Source organism: Podarcis vaucheri, assembly GCF_965113315.1.
Source record: "Podarcis vaucheri genome assembly, chromosome: 14".
NCBI lineage: Eukaryota > Metazoa > Chordata > Lepidosauria > Squamata > Lacertidae > Podarcis > Podarcis vaucheri.
This window is the reverse complement of record NC_138752.1, coordinates 10,665,175-10,686,475: the sequence shown is the minus strand read 5'-3', so window position 1 is coordinate 10,686,475 and position 21,301 is coordinate 10,665,175. Positions and strand designations below refer to the sequence as shown.

At 41.9% G+C, this 21,301-nt stretch overlaps 1 protein-coding gene across 1 annotated transcript; it reads left to right on the top strand.

Moving 5' to 3' along the window:
- The first annotated feature begins 542 nt into the window (after nt 1-542).
- Nucleotides 543-20,612, top strand: OAZ2 (ornithine decarboxylase antizyme 2). The gene is given in 6 exon segments (XM_082198881.1): nt 543-742; nt 9,648-9,720; nt 9,722-9,802; nt 11,980-12,155; nt 15,970-16,055; nt 17,674-20,612. Coding segments are annotated over 6 exon segments (567 nt in total). The 5' UTR covers nt 543-722; the 3' UTR covers nt 17,805-20,612.
- Nucleotides 20,613-21,301: the final 689 nt, after the last annotated feature.

Below are 21,301 nucleotides of genomic sequence, written 5' to 3'. Positions count from 1 at the left end.
AACCTGAGAACGCAACTTATTGCTGCATTAGCATCAATAATAATAATAATAATAACAATACTAATAATAAATTTTATTTATACCCCGCCCTCCCCAGCCAAGACCGGGCTCAGGGCGGCTAACACCAGGTATAAAACAACTGAATTGAAATAAAACTTAAAAACAAGATTAAAATACAACATTAAAATGCAGCCTCATTTCAGTAGAAACTCAAATCAAAAACTCTTTGGGGACGAAAACGTCAAATCTTGACCAAGGCCAACTATCCAGAATAATAAGAATAGGTGGCATTGCAGAGCAACAGGTAAGGCGCGCGCAGCGTTCGAGCCGGGGCTGTGTGGATCCCAAACAGGCGCGCGCAGGGAACAACCCACTTCTACCAACCCCTGGATCAAAAAAGCCCACGTAACTGTCCACGTGCCGCCTGTCAACTTGTTTCGCGCCTGCGCAGTACGCGCGGCCGCCCCCCTCCGCCACGCGCGCGCGCGCCTTTGTTTCGAGCGGCCTGTTTCCCAGGCAGCCTGGCGGGGGGGCGTGGCTATGCAGATGAGTAACGGGGCGGGCGGAGGCATCATAGGCGGCGGCGGCGGCGGCTCGCGCTCCTGCTTTGCCAGTCCGTCAGTCGGAGCTGGGCGCTCGCGAAGGGAGGAGCTGCTGTGAGGCCCGAAAGCGAGCGCCTCCTCCCGACCTCCCCCCCGCCTCCGCCCTGCCGAGCCCCGAGGATGATAAACACCCAGGACAGGTACTGAGGGGGCGGAGGAGGGGAGGCTTCGGCCTACGTCGCCTCAGGGACCCCGAAGGAAGCGGCGGACGGGGGGGAGGGGGTACCTCGCCCCGCATCTCCTCTCCTCACCGTCGCCGCCCTTTCAGGATCGTGGCCTGCCTTTGGAAGCGGCCTACCCTCAGTAACCCCAGAACAGACCCGGATGATACAAAATGGAGGGGGTAGGGGGGGTGGAGTTACCAGAGAGCGAAATGCGTGTGGGGAGGGGGCGGCGGGGCTTGCTTTTATTTTATTTTAGTGGGCGCGCGCCCGCGCTGGTGGGAAGGGCTGGTTGCAGCGCGGGGCGCTGTGCACGCGCTCGTGCAAAAGGGGCGGGTGGGGGGCGGCAGTGGACCGAGGGTGGGGGGGGGGCGCCTGCTGCGGATTTGCACGTCTACCCCAGAACCGTCCAGGAGTGGCGGATGTTTTGTTGTCACCGCGATCGCAGGACTTTGTTTTCGAAGAGAGCTTTTTTCCTCTTCGTCTTCGCTTCCCCCTTTTCAGCCTCTGGTAAATGGGTAGAGACAGCTTTGTCCCACTGCCATCCTGTCTCCACCCCACCCCCGTCTCTGCAATCCACGGTTAAATCCTGTAACCACTCTTGCCCCCCCCGTGCCCCCTTGAAGCTAAGATCCTGACTCTCCAATCCATGGGGTGACTCTGCATTTTAAAATGGCATAACACAGATGCCTCTGTGGAGACTCCCTTACAGCCTCCTCATCCAGGAATTGATGCTTAGTTTCACTGAAGCATCAGGTGTTCCCAGACTGTTCACTGGGTGCACTCATAGTATGTTAACAAGTTAGAGTAAGGGGCAAATCAAATAGGAGGGAAATAGATAAGGAAATGGTACAGGAAACAGGTATAGTGATTATAGAACTCTTGCACCAGAAACTCAGATAATGGTTTGGTACACCATTGGTCAGAAGACTTTGGGAAGGTTTGTGACAGCACATCACATTGCATTCAAAATGGCTGTAAGAACACCAAACAGCATCAGGGTGCTTAGTTGTGTTATTCATGGATGCTCCGTGTTTAAGAAAGGTGGATGCACAAATAAGTTAGGGGGACGCACACTCTAGGGATTGTGGTTTGGTCTGGTTCTGTAATTGAATAGTTAGGTATCTGGGGCTGATGAATAACCAGCTTCCCTAGGGTATGCCTAAATAATGTTTACTGTACTACTGTGGAAACACAGAATTACCCCCAAAACTGGATAGCTATACTAAGGCGGTTAATAACTGCAGTACATGAGGGGGTTGTTGTTTTTAGTGTGCTCAGACTTTAGCACTAGGACTCTTAACAACCAGTTAGAGTAGGCACTTCTTCTCCGGGTCTTGTGATAGTTTTTACCCTGCACCCCACATTTTGCTTGTGGTGATTTGTCAATAATCAAATTGCAATTAGATGTAGGAACAAACCTTCCAAAAGTGAGTTGAGTGAAGGTGCCTGAAGGAAATCTAAGGAGAAAAATACAGGAGATTAAGCAGAATATTTACAAAGCACTTTTACAGTTACTTGTGTGACTGTCTTTTGTCGAAGTTTAGGCTGAGACATAGACTTGCTCATGGCATTTGGTGAGCTTCACTGTTGGCCTCTGCCATGTCCACATCATACTGGCCTCCATCCAGCTATTAGCTGTGCTCCAAACTGCACTACAGCCACTCATACTCTGTATTTTGATAAATAACTCTTTATACAAGACAGAAACCTGCAGATATTTGCCAGATATGCTACATAGATTTGCTAGCTCTTATATACTATGTATATTCCCCAAGAGTGGCTATTTGAAAAAGCTCTGGGTTCATCTGTGTATGTATGTGCACTTGCACACACGTAGACTGGAAAGTAATTGAAAGTCAAAAATGTCTTCAGGTGACTCAAAGAGGCAAATATTTCTTTGGGAAGGCCAATGTATGAATAGCCCACCTGGCAACAGAGCCCAGATTTTAAAACAGAAAGAAGGCTGCTTAAAATGCTTTGGGGAACAGCCTTCTCAGGCATGCAGCTTCTTTTCTCCAACATAAAATGTTAGTTTCTAATTTGAAATTAAATAGTTAAAAGTTTGAAGTCAGATTGTCACTTGAGCTGGCAAGTGCTTACATGCATGTCTGGAAAAACTCGATGCTTTGCAAAACAGGAAGGCCCTTTGTTTACAGCTGTTCAAAGGAAGGAGTTCTTAGCTTTGTCCAAGACATACATGCAGCTGAACTTCCAAAGAAGCACAAATCCAATCTTAAAGTTATTTTACTCTCCATTATTCAGAATGTACAGTACAGCAAAGTGGGATAAGGGGCTCTGATGTGTTGTTAAATTTGAGTAAGATGAACATAAGAGACTCATCAGGATGTTTTTAAAAATCTACTTAAGGCCTCTTGTGTTATGTAAATGGTTAAGTAATTCTATCCATTCAGAGGTCTAGAAATTAGGTCAGCAATAGTGGTGTGTGGTAGTGATCCTCTTTAACATACACTGGAGTTTATGAACAATCTGCCTTGCATGTATCACTCTCGCTTCAAAGTGTAAGATCCTGTTGTTGTTGTTTTTGTTGTTTGATTCATATTACCTGCTCTTCACCAGAAGGTCCCAGGGCAGATTAGAGCATCATGAAATAAAGCATTAAAGCTTTATTTTAGACTTCCTTTAATTTTAGACTTCCTATTTTAAATAATATGTTTGTTGTAAAAACATCAAGTTTAGTACGTCAAAACATTACTGCATTCTAGAATGCATTTTTACCTGGCAGCACAGCTAGTTTTTTCTTTTGAAATTTTGGCTGGCTGACGAACCTAGTGTTCTATTTCCAGTTACGGTAAATATTGCTTTTGCTTGTACCCTTGTATGTATCTTATTGAAAAGATGTATCAGTAGATGTTGAAAAATACAGAGTCAACTCTGTGTGTGGATTGCACACAGGGTATACTTAGTCTGGAGAAGAAACCATTAAGAAGTAGTAAAATAGTAATTGTCCAATATCTGAAGGGCTCTCACATAGATCGGGGGGTGGTGAATCTTTTTCAGCGCAAGGGGCCTAATCCGTTATCATTTTTCTAGGCAGACATGATCACAGTTCAAGAACACCTAGATAGGAGACAACACTCAAGGAGAAAATAGGCTAGGACTGAATGAATATGTAGGAAGAAAGTGTGGGGCTTGAGAGGAGTCTTGAGGATCCAAACAAAAAGGCCTGGAGGGCTGCTTTGAGCCCCTTGGCCTGAGTTTCCCCATTCTTTCTGTTATCATAGGGCAAATTTGCATGACCTGAGCCAACAGGTTCCAGTTTGCAGGAAAGGGAACATCAAGGAGAACTCCTTTTCAACAATTGAACAAATTATGGTGGAAGGTCTTTGTCTTTGTTAGAGGATTCTAAGCAGAGGTTGGATGGCTACTTATGAGGAATGCTGTAACAGCAGATTACTTGTCTCAGCTGGGGGTTGGACTTTGGTGACCTGTGTTGTCTCTTCTGACTCTAGGATTCCAATTCTTTATACTCACCATTTCTGTGCTCCAGGTTTGGTATTTGTATGCAAGCAAAATTGTATAATTTGTACTCTGTAACATTCATAGAGTGCACAAATAGGATGTTTGTGAAGCTCACAATTGCAACTCTGTTTACTTAAACTATCAGAGTCATGATAGGGCATTCCATAATGGAAGTCCCCACAGTTAACCCAGTGGCATTCTGGTGTTTTATCAGTTTCCTGGGCCTTTCCTCTTTCTTTCATTCTGGAAGTAGCACTTTTTTTTTTAGTGTTAACAAAAGACTCAAAAGTTCTTTTTCTGCTACAGCCTAATAGTGATTATTTACATTAGGGTGCAGAAGAGCTCCTCATAAGAACATTGAAACAGCCTTAAAAACGAATCCCCAGTGGTACAAGTCCACTTGTCTACTTACGTTCTTTGTGTGGTATATGGAAAACAATTTCTCTACCTAGCAGGGATCCTCGCAGGCTACTAGGCAGGGGGGTCACATGCACTCTCCTAGATGTAGCCTACAACTGGATGGGTATTGTTGTTTTCCTTGGTTAGATTGTCTGCAGCTATTATGAATGCAGTTTATGCTATTGTGGATAAAACAGAATCAATATTACTTTGGATAGGACTTTATCCTCTCTACTTCGATTCCTAGGTCTTGATTGGCTGATAGATTGGTTGATTTCTTTGTGTACATACTATTGCCATTTTGGTAATTAAGTTATTTCTGTGGTTAACTCTTGCGGGTGGTGTTGCATCTCAGAATGAGGTTCTGAACACTAGGTGGTACTGTTTGAAACAACGGATGGAGCTCCAGTGAACCTTCTGTTCACTCATGCACACGGGCTTCTTTGTCCATGCCACTTACAATTTCCGTTGTATTCTGTCTTCCGTCACTTGGTGGTTTCCAGTTGATATGATGTACGTAATCTGTGGTTGGTCTTTTAATTTTACCAATTGTTACTGACCCAGTTATTTCAGCTTTGCTTTTTCACAGGAACCTTGGAATTTCTGCCTCTTGTTTTATGATATGAAAGCCCTTCTTTGGAGAAGCAATACTTGACTTTTTTCTATCTTCATCATTGAATGAATATATCAGATGACATTAATTGCCAGTTGGGATGAATCTATGCAATCAAATATCCAAGTGTATCATATACAGATTGTTTTCTCATCTTGATTGTTTCAGAATATAGACCTTTTTCAAAGGCATGAATATAATGTGTACAGTGTTTTTTCCTGTAATTTCTGATTCCAGTATCCCAATAAGAGGGATTGGAGGTTGACTAGGGTAGGCTGATCATATCCTTGTGATGTATGAAAATTGTTGAATTAATGGCAGATCAACACAGTATGGCTTATTATTTAGGCTGTAGCCATACATTACTCTTTTTCAGAGAATTGAAGATTGTGTGATTGATTTTGTTATTTTTCTGGCCAAACATATTTTGCAGATTTTTGTTTTGAAACACTACAATGCCCCCTTAAAATGGGGAAATGTACGCCCACCATGGTCAATGATGGCTTGATAACACGCCTTTTTAACTCCATCTCTATCCTTAGAGTGATTTAAGTTCTGATTCCTTTATTTCTGCTTGTGAGATAGACGTTTCTTGTGCTTTTCTAATGGTGAGCATGCAGTGTAAGTGCTATGAAGTTCCACTTTTTGGACTAAAGATATGAAGGCGTACTAGTTAGCGATGCATACCACAGATTAGGTGGTACTTCCATACAGGTTCACAACAATGGTGGTATATGTGCCTTTTATTGAAGAAGCTCAGGGTTCTGTGGATTTTACAGTGTAAAAGCACAGAAACCATCACTGGACAAAACATTTAGTATCCTGAAAATTTCAGCTTTCCTTTTAAAAAGTTTTAATTTCTTATGGAGGTGAGTTTGAAAGTTTATGGGCCTTGCCTGAACACTTTGAAGCCAGAGAGGGCTGAGCAAGATTCCCACTAGTCAGGGGGGTGGGGCTTCATTGTTCTGCATAGCAGCCCCCATGACTGGCAGAAGGAGACTATTCCACAAAATATGCAGATGTACTATACTTATTTGCATAATGTGTACAGCTACTGTTTGGTGCAGAATTGCCCTTCGTTGGGCTGCAGGAACTTCAATATAGGTATATATGCCTGTGTAGGTATGCACATCTTTTAGTCAGAGATGTGATGAATCCATCTCTCCAAGGTTCTTTATACGACCTTGCACTTCAGGAATGAACTGCTTTTTATGGGAAAACAAATCTTGATTTTCACCACTTCACTAGATTATTTAAGCTTCCTCCAGCAGCAATAATGCTGTATTGTTGACTGGCGAAAACAAGCACATCTGGCAGCCATATTAGGAGGCCAAAGGGGGATGGGAAGAGATGCACAGTCAAGTGTTTCGCCTCACCAGTCTCTACCAGACACCAGCACAAAAGAAGAGCTGCTTCTCAGTTAATTGTTGCAGTGTATATGGGTGATGAAGACAGACCGAGTTAATGTATACAAGTTCAGTTGCTGACACTTTCAATACAGCTGCTTTGGATCAGTCTTCATGGGCAGAATTAACTTCTGTAAGAATGCTTGTTTGTTCTGTACAAGCAATTTGCTTTTCAAGTTGGGCATACAGTCAATTTAACTTGGATTCAGTAAAGTTAATTAGTTGTTGTTCAGGGTATGTTAGCTTGGGGCTCCAGTATTGGAAATTAGTATAGCTGGCATGTGAGGACTGCATTTTCTAGCTGAAACTTGTTGAGTCTGAGCTCTGCTCAGTGCTGTAAAGTATGTGCAGCTCCCTTTGACATTGGCATGTGGGAACTGGTTTGGGAAGTTTCAGATAGAAAGTATTCTTACTGCAGAACAGAGTGAAAGATTGAAAAGCTACCTGTTTTTCCGCAAACGTTCTAGGAAAGACAGCATAGTATAGCAGGTACCTTCAGACTCTTTAAGTCATTCCTATTTCAGTGGTCAGAAGCATGATCTCTGAGCCTGAAAGTTCCTTGGTAACGAATTTGTAACATTGCCTCAAGTAAACCACTTAGTAGGTTGGCTTATGTTCCTTCAATAGGGGGTTGTTTTGCCCATCCTGGGAGGAAAGAATTGTTCTGTCTCTGTGTTATAACAAGTGTTCTGTAAAATGATGATGATAAACAATTGTCATAAATTACAGGTGTCTTGTCAAAAAAATTGAGATAATGTATGGAAGCAGTTAAAGCATGTGCTGGAAAGGCCCTAATTCTATTTAGTACAGAAGTGTCTGGGATGTATAGGATGCTAAACGGCCTTGCACCTGTTGGAAGGACTGCCCTCCATATGAGTGCAGAGGACTGCTGCTATTTAGCCATACCTGTATAGATATTAAAGGTAAAGGTACCCCTGCCCGAACGGGCCAGTCTTGACAGACTCTGGGGTTTGTGCGCCCATCTCACATCTATAGGCCGGGGGCCAGCGCTGTCCGGAGACACTTCCGGGTCACGTGGCCAGCGTGACAAAGCTGCATCTGGCGAGCCAGCGCAGCACACGGAACGCCGTTTACCTTCCCGCTGGTAAGCGGTACCTATTTATCTACTTGCACCCGGGGGTGCTTTCGAACTGCTAGGTGGGCAGGCGCTGGGACCGAGCAGCGGGAGCGCACCCCGCCGCGGGGATTCGAACCGCCGACCTTTCGATCGGCAAGCCCTAGGCGCTGAGGCTTTTACCCACAGCGCCACCCGTTATGTGGTGCTAAATGAGTTGGTGTGCTATGGAAGGGGCAGCATTGATTGGCAGTATTACCTCAGTGCCAGGGTCAAGGTTCCCCTTTGTTGCACTGTGCAAGGCCATAATTGAAAAACACAAATGTCAAATGCAAATACAACAGTGTCATTGTGAAGAGCCCCATATGACATGCAACAGGCATGTATACATGTGGCAGGAATAGACAGCTCTCAGCAACTCCCACAAGGTGTCCACTGGTGTGCTTCTGCAAATGGAACCCAGGAACACAGGCCTCTCACTTCATAGTCTCCCTGTATCAAGACATTGGGACAAATACCATTCCACTCCCTAAATGGGATGGGGCAGAAAGTGGGCCAAAATATTTGGCATCATTAAATATCTGATAGAACAAGAAGTGCAATAGTTATTTCAGCTTGAGCATATTTTCTTACTGGCTGTGCATTATTTTTATTGTCACCTAGCATTATGTCAGGGCCCAGCATACCAAAATGATTAAATGGTAATCTTGTGCTGCTTTGTTTGAGTACAGTGGTAAAAGAACAGGTGGAACACTAAGCATTTGCTGTTGTGAAATATCTACAGGAACTAGGAACTGATTAGAAAGAAATGCTAATTATATTATTCTGGTAACTTCACCATGGTCAAAATTGCAAATGGGGAAGTGTGCTGTTCATGTTTTATTAAAGTGAAGACAGAAAGCTCCTAATTTCAGAGCTGCTTCAGACATTGTAAGAAGCATTAAAAAACCTGTAGGAGGGTGCAGAGACAAATTTATTCAATGTGTGCTAGGCAAAAAGAAACCTTCAGAGAGATAAGTGAACAACATTTGTCTTGATTTTTTCCCAGTGAAGAGCCATTTGGACAGAAAATATGTTTGACTAATTTGACTCTGCTCTCTTGGGTAGACTTTTTTAAAAAGGAGATTCAGGCAGTCCCCATATCTGAGGCACCTGCAGTATCCAGGAATAATTTATAACATCTGAAATCGCACTGGCATGCTTCCCCTCCCCTTTGCTTTCATGCCTTCATGTAACAAAAGGGACCACATCTATTATTATTTACATCAGATAAGATCACTTGTGAGTGGCAGCATTGCACTAAGAATAATGTGTTACAAGGTTTGAAGTGCCAGCGCTCTTCTCTTTCCCTTTCTGAAAACATGAAACCTAACTCTGCTCCTTCAAGAATCTTGTCGCTCTATTTCTAGTTGTTTATTGAAAAACGTATGCTCATCTGATCATGTGTTTTTAGTCATCTGGGACTTCTGCCAATAGAAGGGGTTTGCTATTCACACTCCCTGTTCAGTAGGAATCATTTTCTCTGCCACTTGTCTAAGAGCTGCCTACCCAGAATGCCAGGGCTGGCCTGGGACGTTTTTGCTGCTTGAGGAAAAACACCCTGCCACCACTGCCCCCTACCCTACATGTCTGGTCCTGCACCCTTCTTGCTGCTGCTGTGCCCTGCAGGTCTGGCAGCCAGGTTGCAACCACAGCAGCAGTCCGAGCGCAGCGGGGAGAGTGCAGCAGCAGGGTGCAGCCGCAGCAGCCCCCGCCTGAGGCAACAGCCCCACCTCACTTCATGGGCAGGCCAGCCGGCCCTGCAGAATGCATTGGGCCCAGCCTAAGCTGACATGCTTGGAGTCTCAGCTGCATCCTGTCCGGCCTTGCAAATCTAACCTTGTGCTTTTTTCCTCTCTCTTCCAGTAGTATTTTGCCTTTGAGTAACTGCCCCCAACTACAGTGCTGCAGGCACATTGTCCCAGGGCCTCTGTGGTGCTCCTGATGCCCCTCACCCACTGTCGAAGATCCCCGGTGGGCGAGGGGTTGGCAGGGATCCTTCTCTCTCAGCTTTGATATATAAGGTGAGCCTCGTTTAATGTCTAGAGACTGATTGCCTTTGTATGATGTAGCTTTTTTGTGTGGTTGGGATGTCGTCTTTGGATGTTGTTAAATAAGCCTTGTTTGAGGGAATGTACTTATGTTCAAGAATACACACATCAAAGAATGCAATGGATATTCTTTAATTTAAAGCTCTTCAAACAGAATAGGTCAAGCATTTACTTCCAGTACTGCAGTCTGGGCTATTTCTTCAAATAATGGACTTTGGGTACCCTTTCTCAGCACCCCCCAGTGCTTGCTTTTTATGATACAACAAAATAGGAAGCATAGCGAAATGGTAGTCTGCACCAAGCCAGTACCGATTTGGAGTGTGTATAATGGAGTAAACAACACTAGGTTTCAATTCTCCCTCTGGATTGCTCTAAATAATTACCCAACTGCTCTTCTCCCCAGAGTTGTGTTTCCATAACACTTACAAAGCTAGTGTTTTGACTCATAGAATGGGTTTCTGAATGTTTTATTGCCATGAAAAAGGAATAAAGAGGCAAATGAATTTCTTTTCAGTATTCAGATTAGAAACTGGAAAGGGTGGGCAGCTGCAGAGCCATCTATAGATTAATCTGAAGAGACCAGTAGCCACAGCTGATTCTGACTGGTTGAAACTGTTCACCATTCTCATTTTGTACTGTGGATCCTGATAAATCTGTGACTAGCAAATCTCAAGCCTTTGCCATCTGGTCTCTGAAGTTTTGCTTTTTCCTACTTTCCAGGAGTAGAAGAGTTATATTTGCAAACATGCCATGTTGTAGGCCAGTGTTAAACAGGAAGCTACAGTGTTGAAGCTCTGCTGTAGAAAAGGCCTATTCATAGTCATCTCTGGATCTCACCAAAGAATACTGGCTGACTAGTTCTTAATGCCTGTGAATATTGGTTATCATATGCTGCTGGTGTGATTTCTTTTCTTTCATTTTTTTTTTGCCTCCCATGTTGAATTGAGCAGTTTTTTGATTGCAAATGGTTCCTTATATTTGTGTCTTTACAAAGGGAAATATTCACCTTCCCTACACAACTCATTTAAATATTGTTCTGACACAACCGCTCATCATTTGAAGCTTGCAAAGTAACAACACTCATTTTGTTCAGTATGTTGTACTACAAAAACATGGTGAGAAGAGCAGTTGAGTGAGATTCTCCTGAAATGCAGAGTTGCCATTCAAGTAATCTTTGTAATACTAGGGTGTTAGTCACACAGTGGATTAAAATACTTAATAAAAAATATTTAGTCCATCGAGGGGTTTTTAATTTGGTTGATTAATTCTGGGTTTTTATATGATTTAAACTAATCTTGAAGATGATATATTTGCTTTTAGTTAATACTCGGAAATCACTGCTGGTGTGGTCTTAGAAGAGCTATTCCAGAAGTGGGAGTGTGTTTTCCAAGATGGTGCTTGAAGTCTTCATACAAAAATTAATTTTGTAACACAACCTATTTTATTAATATTTAATTAACTTACAGGGGTGACTGGTCTGGACCTCATTAATCTTCTTGTGCAATGTGACTTTTAAGATTCTGTTAAAATGTACACATCTATCTGTCAAGTTCATAGTTGGATCATATTCTGTATCCAGTCAAGAAATGGAGAAAAAATACGCTTGGCTGTTTTTCTTTAAAAAGCAACAACCCACACAGTTGACAATAGTTGCTTTGTAGCTACTGTCCTGTTTTCTGATTTGAACAAGAGAAGATCCCATGCTTATGAAGAAGCAGAGCTTTAAAGTATTCCCTGTGCAGTTCTATATGCCACAAATTAAGTTATCCAGGAGAATGTCTAGTGGTTTAGGGCAAAAAGTTTGTTCAGGTTTTGATAATTCTCTTGGCAGAAAGTTATTTTGTAAGGTGTACCCACCTGAAGATTGCCCAGGGGATAGGACTTTTATTTGGGGATCAAAAGACCCAGTCTTCAGAGATGTTGGACTGCGTCATCAAAAGCAACATATGTAATAGTGCCTTATGAAAATTAACTTAAGCTGTAACTGAGCAAACTTTCTAATTAAGTAGAAGCACTGGCATTCAGTAGTTGTTTTAAAAATAGAGTATTTTTAGGTTTTAGTCCTCATGGCAGTGAAGAAAAAATGAATATTATATTCTCGTTGGCACTTCCTTTTAACACTTTTAAATCTTTTTCTGTGACTCTTTAAGGATGAGAAGCTCACTGTTAACCAAGATCTTCCAGTGCACGATGGGAAACCACACATTGTCCACTTCCAGTACAAAGTTACGGAAGTAAAGGTCTCCTCTTGGGATGCAGTGCTATCCAATCAGAGTCTTTTTGTGGAAATCCCTGATGGTGTATTAGCTGATGGGAGTAAAGAAGGGTAAGTGTTTGAGCCTATAGCTATCATGGTATTATAGAATCATAGAATTGCACAGTTGGAAGGGAGCACAAGGGTCATCAAGTCCAACCAACAGCAATGCCAGAATCTTTTGCCCAATGTTGGGCTCAAACTCACGACCCTGAGATTAAGTCTCATACTCTACTAAAGTGCTTGTAGACAAAGGAGTCAAAGGTGTGCTGAAGGGGAAAAAGGAGAGTTGCAAGAGAAGCTGGATAATTTATTTGCATTTGTCTTTACAGTGGAAAATGTGGGACAGATCCCTCTGCTTAAACTAACTTTCTCAGGAAAGGAGTCTGAGGCAAAAAGTGGGGACAAGAGGCGAAATTCCAGGCCTTGTTGACATAAAGAATGGACAGACCTGATTCCCATCCACCCGAACATTTTAAAAAGAATTTTGGTGTGAAATTGCTGAAAAGAGGGATCCGGGAATATAGAGGCAGTAACTCAGCATCTATCCAGGAAAAACTGGTGGAAATTATGTGCATCACTTTACACACGTTTACATTAAATTGCATTTGCTTTTCTAATGCCCATTCACCCAGATGGGAGAAAAATGTTTGGAGCTAGCGCGTTGCAATTTTTGTTTTTTTAACCACTTTAAACAAATTTTGTCATCAGCATGCTTGGCTGCCTCACTGCTAACCCCAAACACTAGGGTTTATTATAATCTCCCCCCCCCAACTGTACAAGTGGCCAGCACAGTGCCCTCCCCCAACTTTTTTGTAGAAAGACAGGAAGGAAGGAAAGAAGAACAGGGAAAGAAGAAAAGACAGGAAATTTGTGAAAATGAAGGACAACAAGAGACCAAGAAAAATAGAGGTGCCTTGAAAAGAATGGGGGTGGGAATAAGTTATCTTTCTTACTTAACTTATAGTTGGGTTTGGAGACTTCCTTACCCCACAAACCATAACTTTGAAGCTGACCTCCCCTACCGCATCTTGAAACAAATGAAATTTTAACATGCTTAGCATAATGTGAAAGGAACCACCATGGCAGTTTTCTGCTGGGATGTAATGACATATACTGTTTAAGTACAATTCACTATGAATCAATGCCTTGGACTAGTTAAGTAGTTAGCCTCATTATATGCTATAATATAGTATAATACACTGTTAAGGTTCTGATGATTTGAAAGACACCAGTATTCATCTTCATTTTCTGTCTTTTCTCATTATTTTTTTAAAGAAACTACTTAGTTCCTTATTAAATCCCATATGCCTAATTTGCAAAAATTAACATCTTACCGTACAATTTATTTTTGACACTGTACAAAAAATTGTCCAGCTGTATGGTGGAATAAACCCTGCCACTAGGTTTCTGTTACACTCATTATATCTATGCAGCCTTTGAAGCTCCCATTGGTCTAGGCATGTTTTGTGACAGGGAATTTCATGAACGTGAGCAGTTTCTGAGCTCTGGGAGCAGTACTGTGCCTAAGATTTCAGATTAAAACTGCCACTGCTGGAATAAGAGGAGGACCCTTTTCTGCTTCCCCACTTCCAGCCACTTTGATGACTGGAGAAGGGACCCTCCTAAGAATATTAGGGGGCAGGCAGGGGAAGTATGGCTTTGTTTTTGGCAGTGAAAAATGAATATAAGGTTTCAGCTGCAGTTCATTCATTTTCAGCTTTGTATTCTTGTTATAAAAAAGCATGCCTAGACATTCTGTTGCAGCTCCCATAGCCTACGTTTAAGGTGCCATTCAGTTTCTAGCTTTCATATGTTTCTAACACTGTATCATTGGTGTCCTCTAAACTCAAGCAACTCATATCTAAGTGTTGAAATATATTCATCTATTTTCTCCCTCCACATCTGATGCTGCTTGTATCTGCCTCAGAGGGATTAATTTAGAGACAGCACCTTCTTGTTCCCTGCCAGAGTAGTTTTGTTTGAGTTTGAGGTAACCGATTCTTAATGAATTTACCCATTTTGACAGATGCTGAATTTATCATATTTTGATATATACTGTGGACAGTACATGTTTTTGAGTTGTATCCAATACTATCTCAACGTGAGAACAGACTTCTGCTTGTGCAGTGTGATTTCATTACCCTCTTCACCACACACTAACTGAGCTATCCCCATCCTAGCCCTGTAGCCTTCTACAAAATTTGCTTCTGGAGGTGAAGGGGAACCTTGAGAACATTATAGTGGTGTGCTGGCAGGGAGGAGAGGATATTGAAGTCTCATTGTGCAAGTAGAAGTCTGCTTGCCCAACTTGGGATTCCACCCTTAGTTGGCAAGATCAGAATTGGTAATCTGTTTTCCTTCTTTGTCCTATCCTTGCTTTTTGCTTGCTGGGTGGACTGAAATAATGATTTAAGACTGAAATTCAGGTTGAAGGAGAGGGAGCACATGATTAAGAACTCATGGAAGTATTTCCTGGTTTGTCCCTTCCCCTAGTTGCTGTGGAGAATTCAGACTAGAGAGCGGGGGTAGAAATTTGTGTACAGACAGCTCACCAAAGGGTGTTATTGTAGAACCCATTTCCTTCCCATCTCAGTTGCTTTGAAATGGAAACCAGTTATCCCTCCAGGTGATAACTGGGAGGGATTTGCTGGCCTTTGTGTTTCACTGAGGGAAGTAAGTATAGAAATGAGCACCCCACTATCTTGTACTTGGGTGCTGTGGGAGGAGGGATATGTCTGATTGCTCCATATTTCTCTGCGAGTGTTGGAAGACATTCTCTTCCCTCTTTGGATTCCCTGGATTCCTGCACATGGGCTCCACTAGTACACGGATAACTTGATATCCAAAAAAAGGTAACAACACAATTTTTAAGGGCAAATTATCCTTTATATTTCCTTTTTATAAATGTGTCAGCCCATTCATCCCATCCTCTTAACAGCACTCTTTTGACAGTACTTCTACTGTTGGCATGGTTTCAGTACAATTGCATAACTGTTTATTTTTAGCCAGCTAAAATAAGCAGCTTGAAGGTTATAATTAAAATGGATCATTATCATATTAACAAAATCCCTTCCAAGTTAATCTCTGCTTGCTGCTGCTTTTGACTCTTGTGGCCATTGTTCACTTAAGCAATGATTAAAGCCTGATTTTTAACTGCAGCCTGCTAAATCAGTGGCAAGCGATGCCTGGCTAAGCAGAGGGTTAGGGCTGAGGTCACCCTGTGCTTTGGCTTGTACAGTATTTCAGAATTTGGCATGAGGGTTACGCAGAGTAGACCAACCCCTGAATCTGCAGTATTTTGGAATGTGTTGGGTTTCATTGCTCTAGTCTAAGGGTGAGCTTGAGGTGGTTACTAGGGAGAGGGGTCTTTTCAGTAGTGGCACCCCATTTACAGAATGCCCTCCCAAGAGTCCTGCTTACTTGATGTCCATGCTGTGATGTTTTAAGTGGTTTTACATTTTTGTGTGTGCTGGCTTTACTGAAATAAAGTGACCTGAGTCTAGTCATATTTATCCCCACCTGTGCAACAGATTCCATCTCTCTGGGGTCTTCCAAGGAAATTGAAGGATTTAGTGACAATAACATACCCTTCTGGAACTTATATTTACAACTCATGGGACCTGTGTGTAACATCTTGCCTTCCTCCTGTGTGCTGCTGTGCATATGCTCATTAGCAGCCATGTTAAATTTCTACTTTTGACCCCCCTCCCCCCAAAAAAATGCAAGGTCTTTTTCTTGGCACTTCTGTGTCTTCTCTGACAGTCTGGCAAATTAGTGGGTTGGGGTGAATGACAGTCACATTGAAGACCCTACAATAAGCTAACAAATTCAGGGAAATGGTGTCTGTATGATGTGATTTTTTTTTTTCCTTTTCCCCTGGCAGATTATTAGCACTGTTGGAATTTGCTGAAGAAAAAATGAAAGCAAGTTATGTCTTCATTTGCTTCCGAAAAAGCAGAGAAGACAGAGGTTAGTGCTTTAGCCTCTTGTTATCCCCACCAATCTTAACCTTGGGGCTTGCAGAGCAGCAAGAGTAGCCCTTACTTTTGGGGGTAAATTTTCCTGCAGGTGCCAAGTGTTGTATTCTAAACTAATGTGTGTGGGGTGTTGTTTTTTTAAAGGGCTTTGCTGGGGATAGTCTGAATGGTGTTATAGCATTTCTTGAAATATCGGAGGACTGAGTGCAACTTACCCAGAATGCTCAAAATAGGGCTTATTCCTGGGTAACTACACATAAGATTGCTACATATGTTTCCAGTCAGAATACTACAGTTCTTTGGTTCAAATGAGAAAGGAAGTAACATTCTCTTGTTAGCTTTGCATGTCTGTGCAATAGCTGTATTTGGCTGGATGCCCAAGTTCTTAAATCAGGTTTAAGTGAGGTTGACGAACTGGACTTTCAATGCCTCTGTCCTCTTCCAGACCTTAAGAAAATGCGTTAAGCATCTATAGATAGAAGATTAAATCAAGGAAGTTTAGGGATTCAGTGTAAAGCATATAATTACTAACTGAAGGTGCATGTTGTAACAGTGGCAGTACTATAAGAGGAACTGCAAATCCTTTCTATGCCAGTTTTCCTCTGAATTGCTTCTTTTGTGCATTGAGTGACCTGTTCACAGTAAGCTTATCTAGAAGCAAAGGAATTAAATTGCATATTGATTAAAACTGTTCTGGGGAGTTTTTTTGTTAGAGGTAGTCTAGAATCTGGCTCCAGGACTCTGGTCTTTTCAGGTTTGTATTTAGATTATCAGTTTCAAAATCAGACTTTATATTTAAAAAGAGGATTGTTCATCAATGTAATTATTGGATCCTGATCCGCACGTACACTAAGCCCAAACCACAGCTAAGTGTGAACATAGGAGTGTACCAGGGTTTGCAGTAAAATTCCAGCCACTCCTCCCCCTGATCATCCCTGTTGCAGAGCCCAGGGCTAAGACATGGTCTGTCTTAGCATTACAGCTGAATTATGGCTTGCCTCCCCACAAAGCATGAGCTATAGCCAAACTTCATTCCTGACTTACTGCTTATGGTTTGTCTGGGGCAGGCAAACTATTAGGTTGTGTCCAGATCTAAGCCAAATGATGGCTTAGCTCTGTGCAATGCAATGGCAGGGGGAAGAGTGAAGTGGCTAGGATTTTTATTATGAGTATCTGCATACTTGCATGTTCACTCTTTGCCGAGGTCTGGCTGAGTATTACGTGTGAACTTGACATTAATGGTTGGCGTTTGGCTATCCTTACCACCTAACCAAGTTGCTTCTTTCTAGTGTAACATTGTGTTTTCCTTTTGGTGGCTGGCGGGAGTGGGGGAGAGGTAAGAAATACGACTGAACTATTGTTGAGTAGGATGACAGGTATTACGAACCAGTAACCAACAGGATTGCAGCACAGAATGGACAAGAAAAGGGGTATGAAATATGGCAAGACCTACTAGACAGTTCCGAGCCAGGGAAGAAACTTTTTTCAACCTTCACAGACTGTTGTTGAATGGTTTTTTCTGTATACAATTAAAGTCATGGAATTTGCATTAGGAGCACAGCTTGTTTACAACCACACCTATCTGATGTTGCCAATCTTTGTCTTTGCAGCTGCATTACTGAAGACATTCAGTTTTTTGGGCTTTGAAATTGTGAGGCCTGGCCATCCCTGTGTCCCATCACGACCAGATGTGTTGTTCATGGTATACCCCCTGGATCAGGTCTCTTCTGATGATGATTAGACCCAGTGCAGCACTTCAGTGGGACCCGAACATGCTTCAAAGACGAGAGGGGGCTAAAACTCCTCTTCGGAGGAAAGGAAAAACAAAATTCTTCTGGACTGAAACTGCATTTCTTATTGTTAGAGTGACCTGTATATCTTCTGAGTTGACTTTTCCATTGAAATGTGTTACCTAGTGAATAATATAAAGTCTGCACATGTAATCGCACAATAGTAAATGGAAGGTAAATGGAGCCCTTTCATACAGCTCTGTTGTCTGCTGGTTAGCCTAGTGGACAGCCATCCTGTCCAGCCACCCAATGGGCAAGGAGCTCAGAGGTGAAGAGGGACACAGATCTGACTTGTTAAATTAGCGTTGGGCTTTTCTGTTCATTTGGTTATTTGGCTTTCATTTTAAATAACTGTATACTTTTGTGTTCACTCAGACTTAAGCAGGAGGCATGCTTTGGGCATAGGGATGCGAGGAACAGTAACACTGTTAGCAAAGCCTAGGTGGTACCCCTTGGAGTAACCAACACTGGGTTCCTGAGAAGCTTTGTGCTCTTTCTAGCCTTTTTATTAGGTTAGTATTAACACTGCATTAGTACAGCTTTCAATAAAAAGGGGCATTCAAAAAACATGCGAAGCTGACCCTGATTTTTAGAGAGAAAGAACTGCATAAGCACCCCTTTCCCAGAATTGTAATAGTTCTGCTGTTTTTCACTGCATTCTGTAGTGGAAGTGGATGTAAAACTCTGAGTGGAGATTTTGAATAAATGGTGAAAATTATAATTAGAGGATAAAGCAACAAGTACTCAAATCTAGCCTCCCCAGCTGGTGATGGGAAAATTTTATGCTGGCAGCTCTGACTGATGCCCTTGCAGCCAGCTTTTCTTGAGAAACCTAGGAATGGATTGCAGTATGCTTATAAACAAAGCAATCCTATGCTCTCCCACTAGGAATTAAGCACTACTGCATGCATTAGTGCTTAATGCTGAATAAACAACTAGGAAACTTTTCTGAAAACTATTTGGTGCTTGAAGCTTCATCTCATCCTTCAATGGCTTTCTTTTGTAGAATGGAAGACAACTATCCTGCTTACATTTTCTTAAACAGCCAGTTCTTTCAAGCTTCATTCATAACATACGATTCAAACACTTTCCTTGTCTGTTTAACTGATGTCAGTGTGAAACAATGGTATCCAAACTTGCTTATATTGATTTTTGCTAAGATGATTCAACTGTTACAAAAAAGCAAAAATATAGACAGTTTAGGAGGGAATACATGTGCAATATGCTTTTTTTGTAGCTAGGTATCTGCTATTTAGTCTTCATAGGTGGAGTTCTGCAGAATCCTCTGGGGTCTTACCCCAGAAGTGGCCAGTATGTTTCTCACCTAGGTAAGGGGCTACTGCTTGAAAGGGGAAGTGTTTAAATTGGGGTTCTGGAGAGGAATGTATGGGAATAAACTTAAGTTGTCTCCTCCCACCCAATGGAAGCTGGCATTGTATTACGAGTAAAGAGAGGGATTAGGTGTCTACTGAGGAATTTGCAACATTAAGCATTGGTACTTTCAGTGCATTAGAGTCCAGGTACTCATTGTACACATTTTCTCAATGTCTACCATGATCTGGTTTTCAGAAGTAATTCATACACAGATGCTCATTGGTGAAAAAGAAAAGATGGTAAATACAAATGGCAATTTGCTTTATGTGGGACTATAAGCACTTGGTGAATATTGTGTAAATAGGGAGAAGAATCCCTATACAGGGCATAGGAAACTTGCTAAGTAAGTTACTAATTGGTCCATGAACTTATTTGCATTCAGCCTATTTCTTAAAACTATGGGAAAAGGTAAGGTTCCTTAGGACATGAAATTTATTATGCTCCCTTATGAAACAATTTGTATCTTGCTCTGGAGGCCCTATTACAGAACCTCCTGCCCCTGGTTGTCAGAACTGCCAAAATGCATTTCTGGCATTTCGAAATTATTTCTGTTCACTTTGTATTTTATGCACTTGTGTCCTTGCTGCAGCTGGTACATAAAAATGCCAGTACTTCTATTAGTAGTAATTTGTGATCAGCTAGATCCTAAATTGCATTTGTTTCTCATAATAATATTACACTAGTGACTCACTGAACTTGCAACTTTAAAGTACTTCTCTGTTCATACACATGATTATCTTTAAAAAGCAAAACAACAAAACAAACAAATCCAGTGAATGAGAAAGTTTTTCTTGCTACCCTCTAGTGTCATTTTTGGCAAGCTACAACAGCCAGTTAATTACCCCTTCCTCCTTGTTGCTAATGAGTATTTGCCAGTTAGTGGTACACTGTATGTAATCCAGTTTGAGCTTCCGTCCCCACCCCTTAGCTCTACTGTATCCAGTCTGAGCAAGTATCTGCAGGCACAAGTATAGAAGTCACACACAAACCCTCTCTAGAACCAAGCAGCTGCTTGATTACGAAGATGAGGTCACTGGAAAAGCAATCTACTTAATGTACCAGCTTCTTTTGCAAAAGGAGAAGTTCCACTTGTCTCGGCTCCCTTGCCAAAGTAATTTGCCTCTTCAAATGGCCCATGTCTCCATTTGAATACCATGGGTGTAATCAGCAAATTTTATTTTCCTCTTACTTCCACCAAATGCTTAGTTAGTGAGAATCCCATTCATATTTTTCTAGTTTGAGAGATTGTCCAGATAGTCTTGTGTGGTTTTTCAAATACGTTTTTCTGAACTGGTGCTACTGTATTATGTTTTCATCTGCAAGCTTCAACCCATTCCTCTGTGTCCCTAGGTCAGCAATAAAAATACTGCGAAACAGGGCCCTAACAGTGATCACTGAAGAACATTACTTACCTTATCCCTGAAAAAGTTTGTTCTTTTATTACCTTTTGCTGTTTGATTTTGTTACCATCGTACACATGTTGCAGTACAGAGGTTTAACATATAGTTTCCTCAATCATCATGGGTTCCTCCATGATGCTGATATTGGATGGCTCTCTATCATATCCTACACCTTTGTCCAGAACACAATTTTTCATCTTGATAAAGCACTATCTGATTAGTTTTAGCACCATTCCGCCTCATTTTGATCACTGAAGATCTGATTAAGAATCTTTTTAAAAGTAGCATAGTGTCACCTTAGCCGTGAGCACTGTGTGCTAAGCACAGAACCCTCATTAGGGTTGCATGTACTCTGAAAAGAACAGAGCTTGAAATGATTGCATTTTTTATATATAAAATGGTTTTATCCCTTACGTGTGGGCAATTTAGTGCAATCAAAAAAGTGACTGAAAAGGTATCCAGTAGTCAGTACCCTGCATTGCTCCTTAAATCTCCATCTGTCATAGAATAATTCTATAAAAATAAGCAGTGATGCAGTCATTCTAGCACAAAAGTACACAGTGCTTACACATCTAGATTAAGCTATCTAGGCTCAGTCTAGAGTCAATGCTGTATCTGGCTCCAGTTTAATAGGGCCAGGACAATAAAAAATTAAAAGGCAATGAGACTCCTCA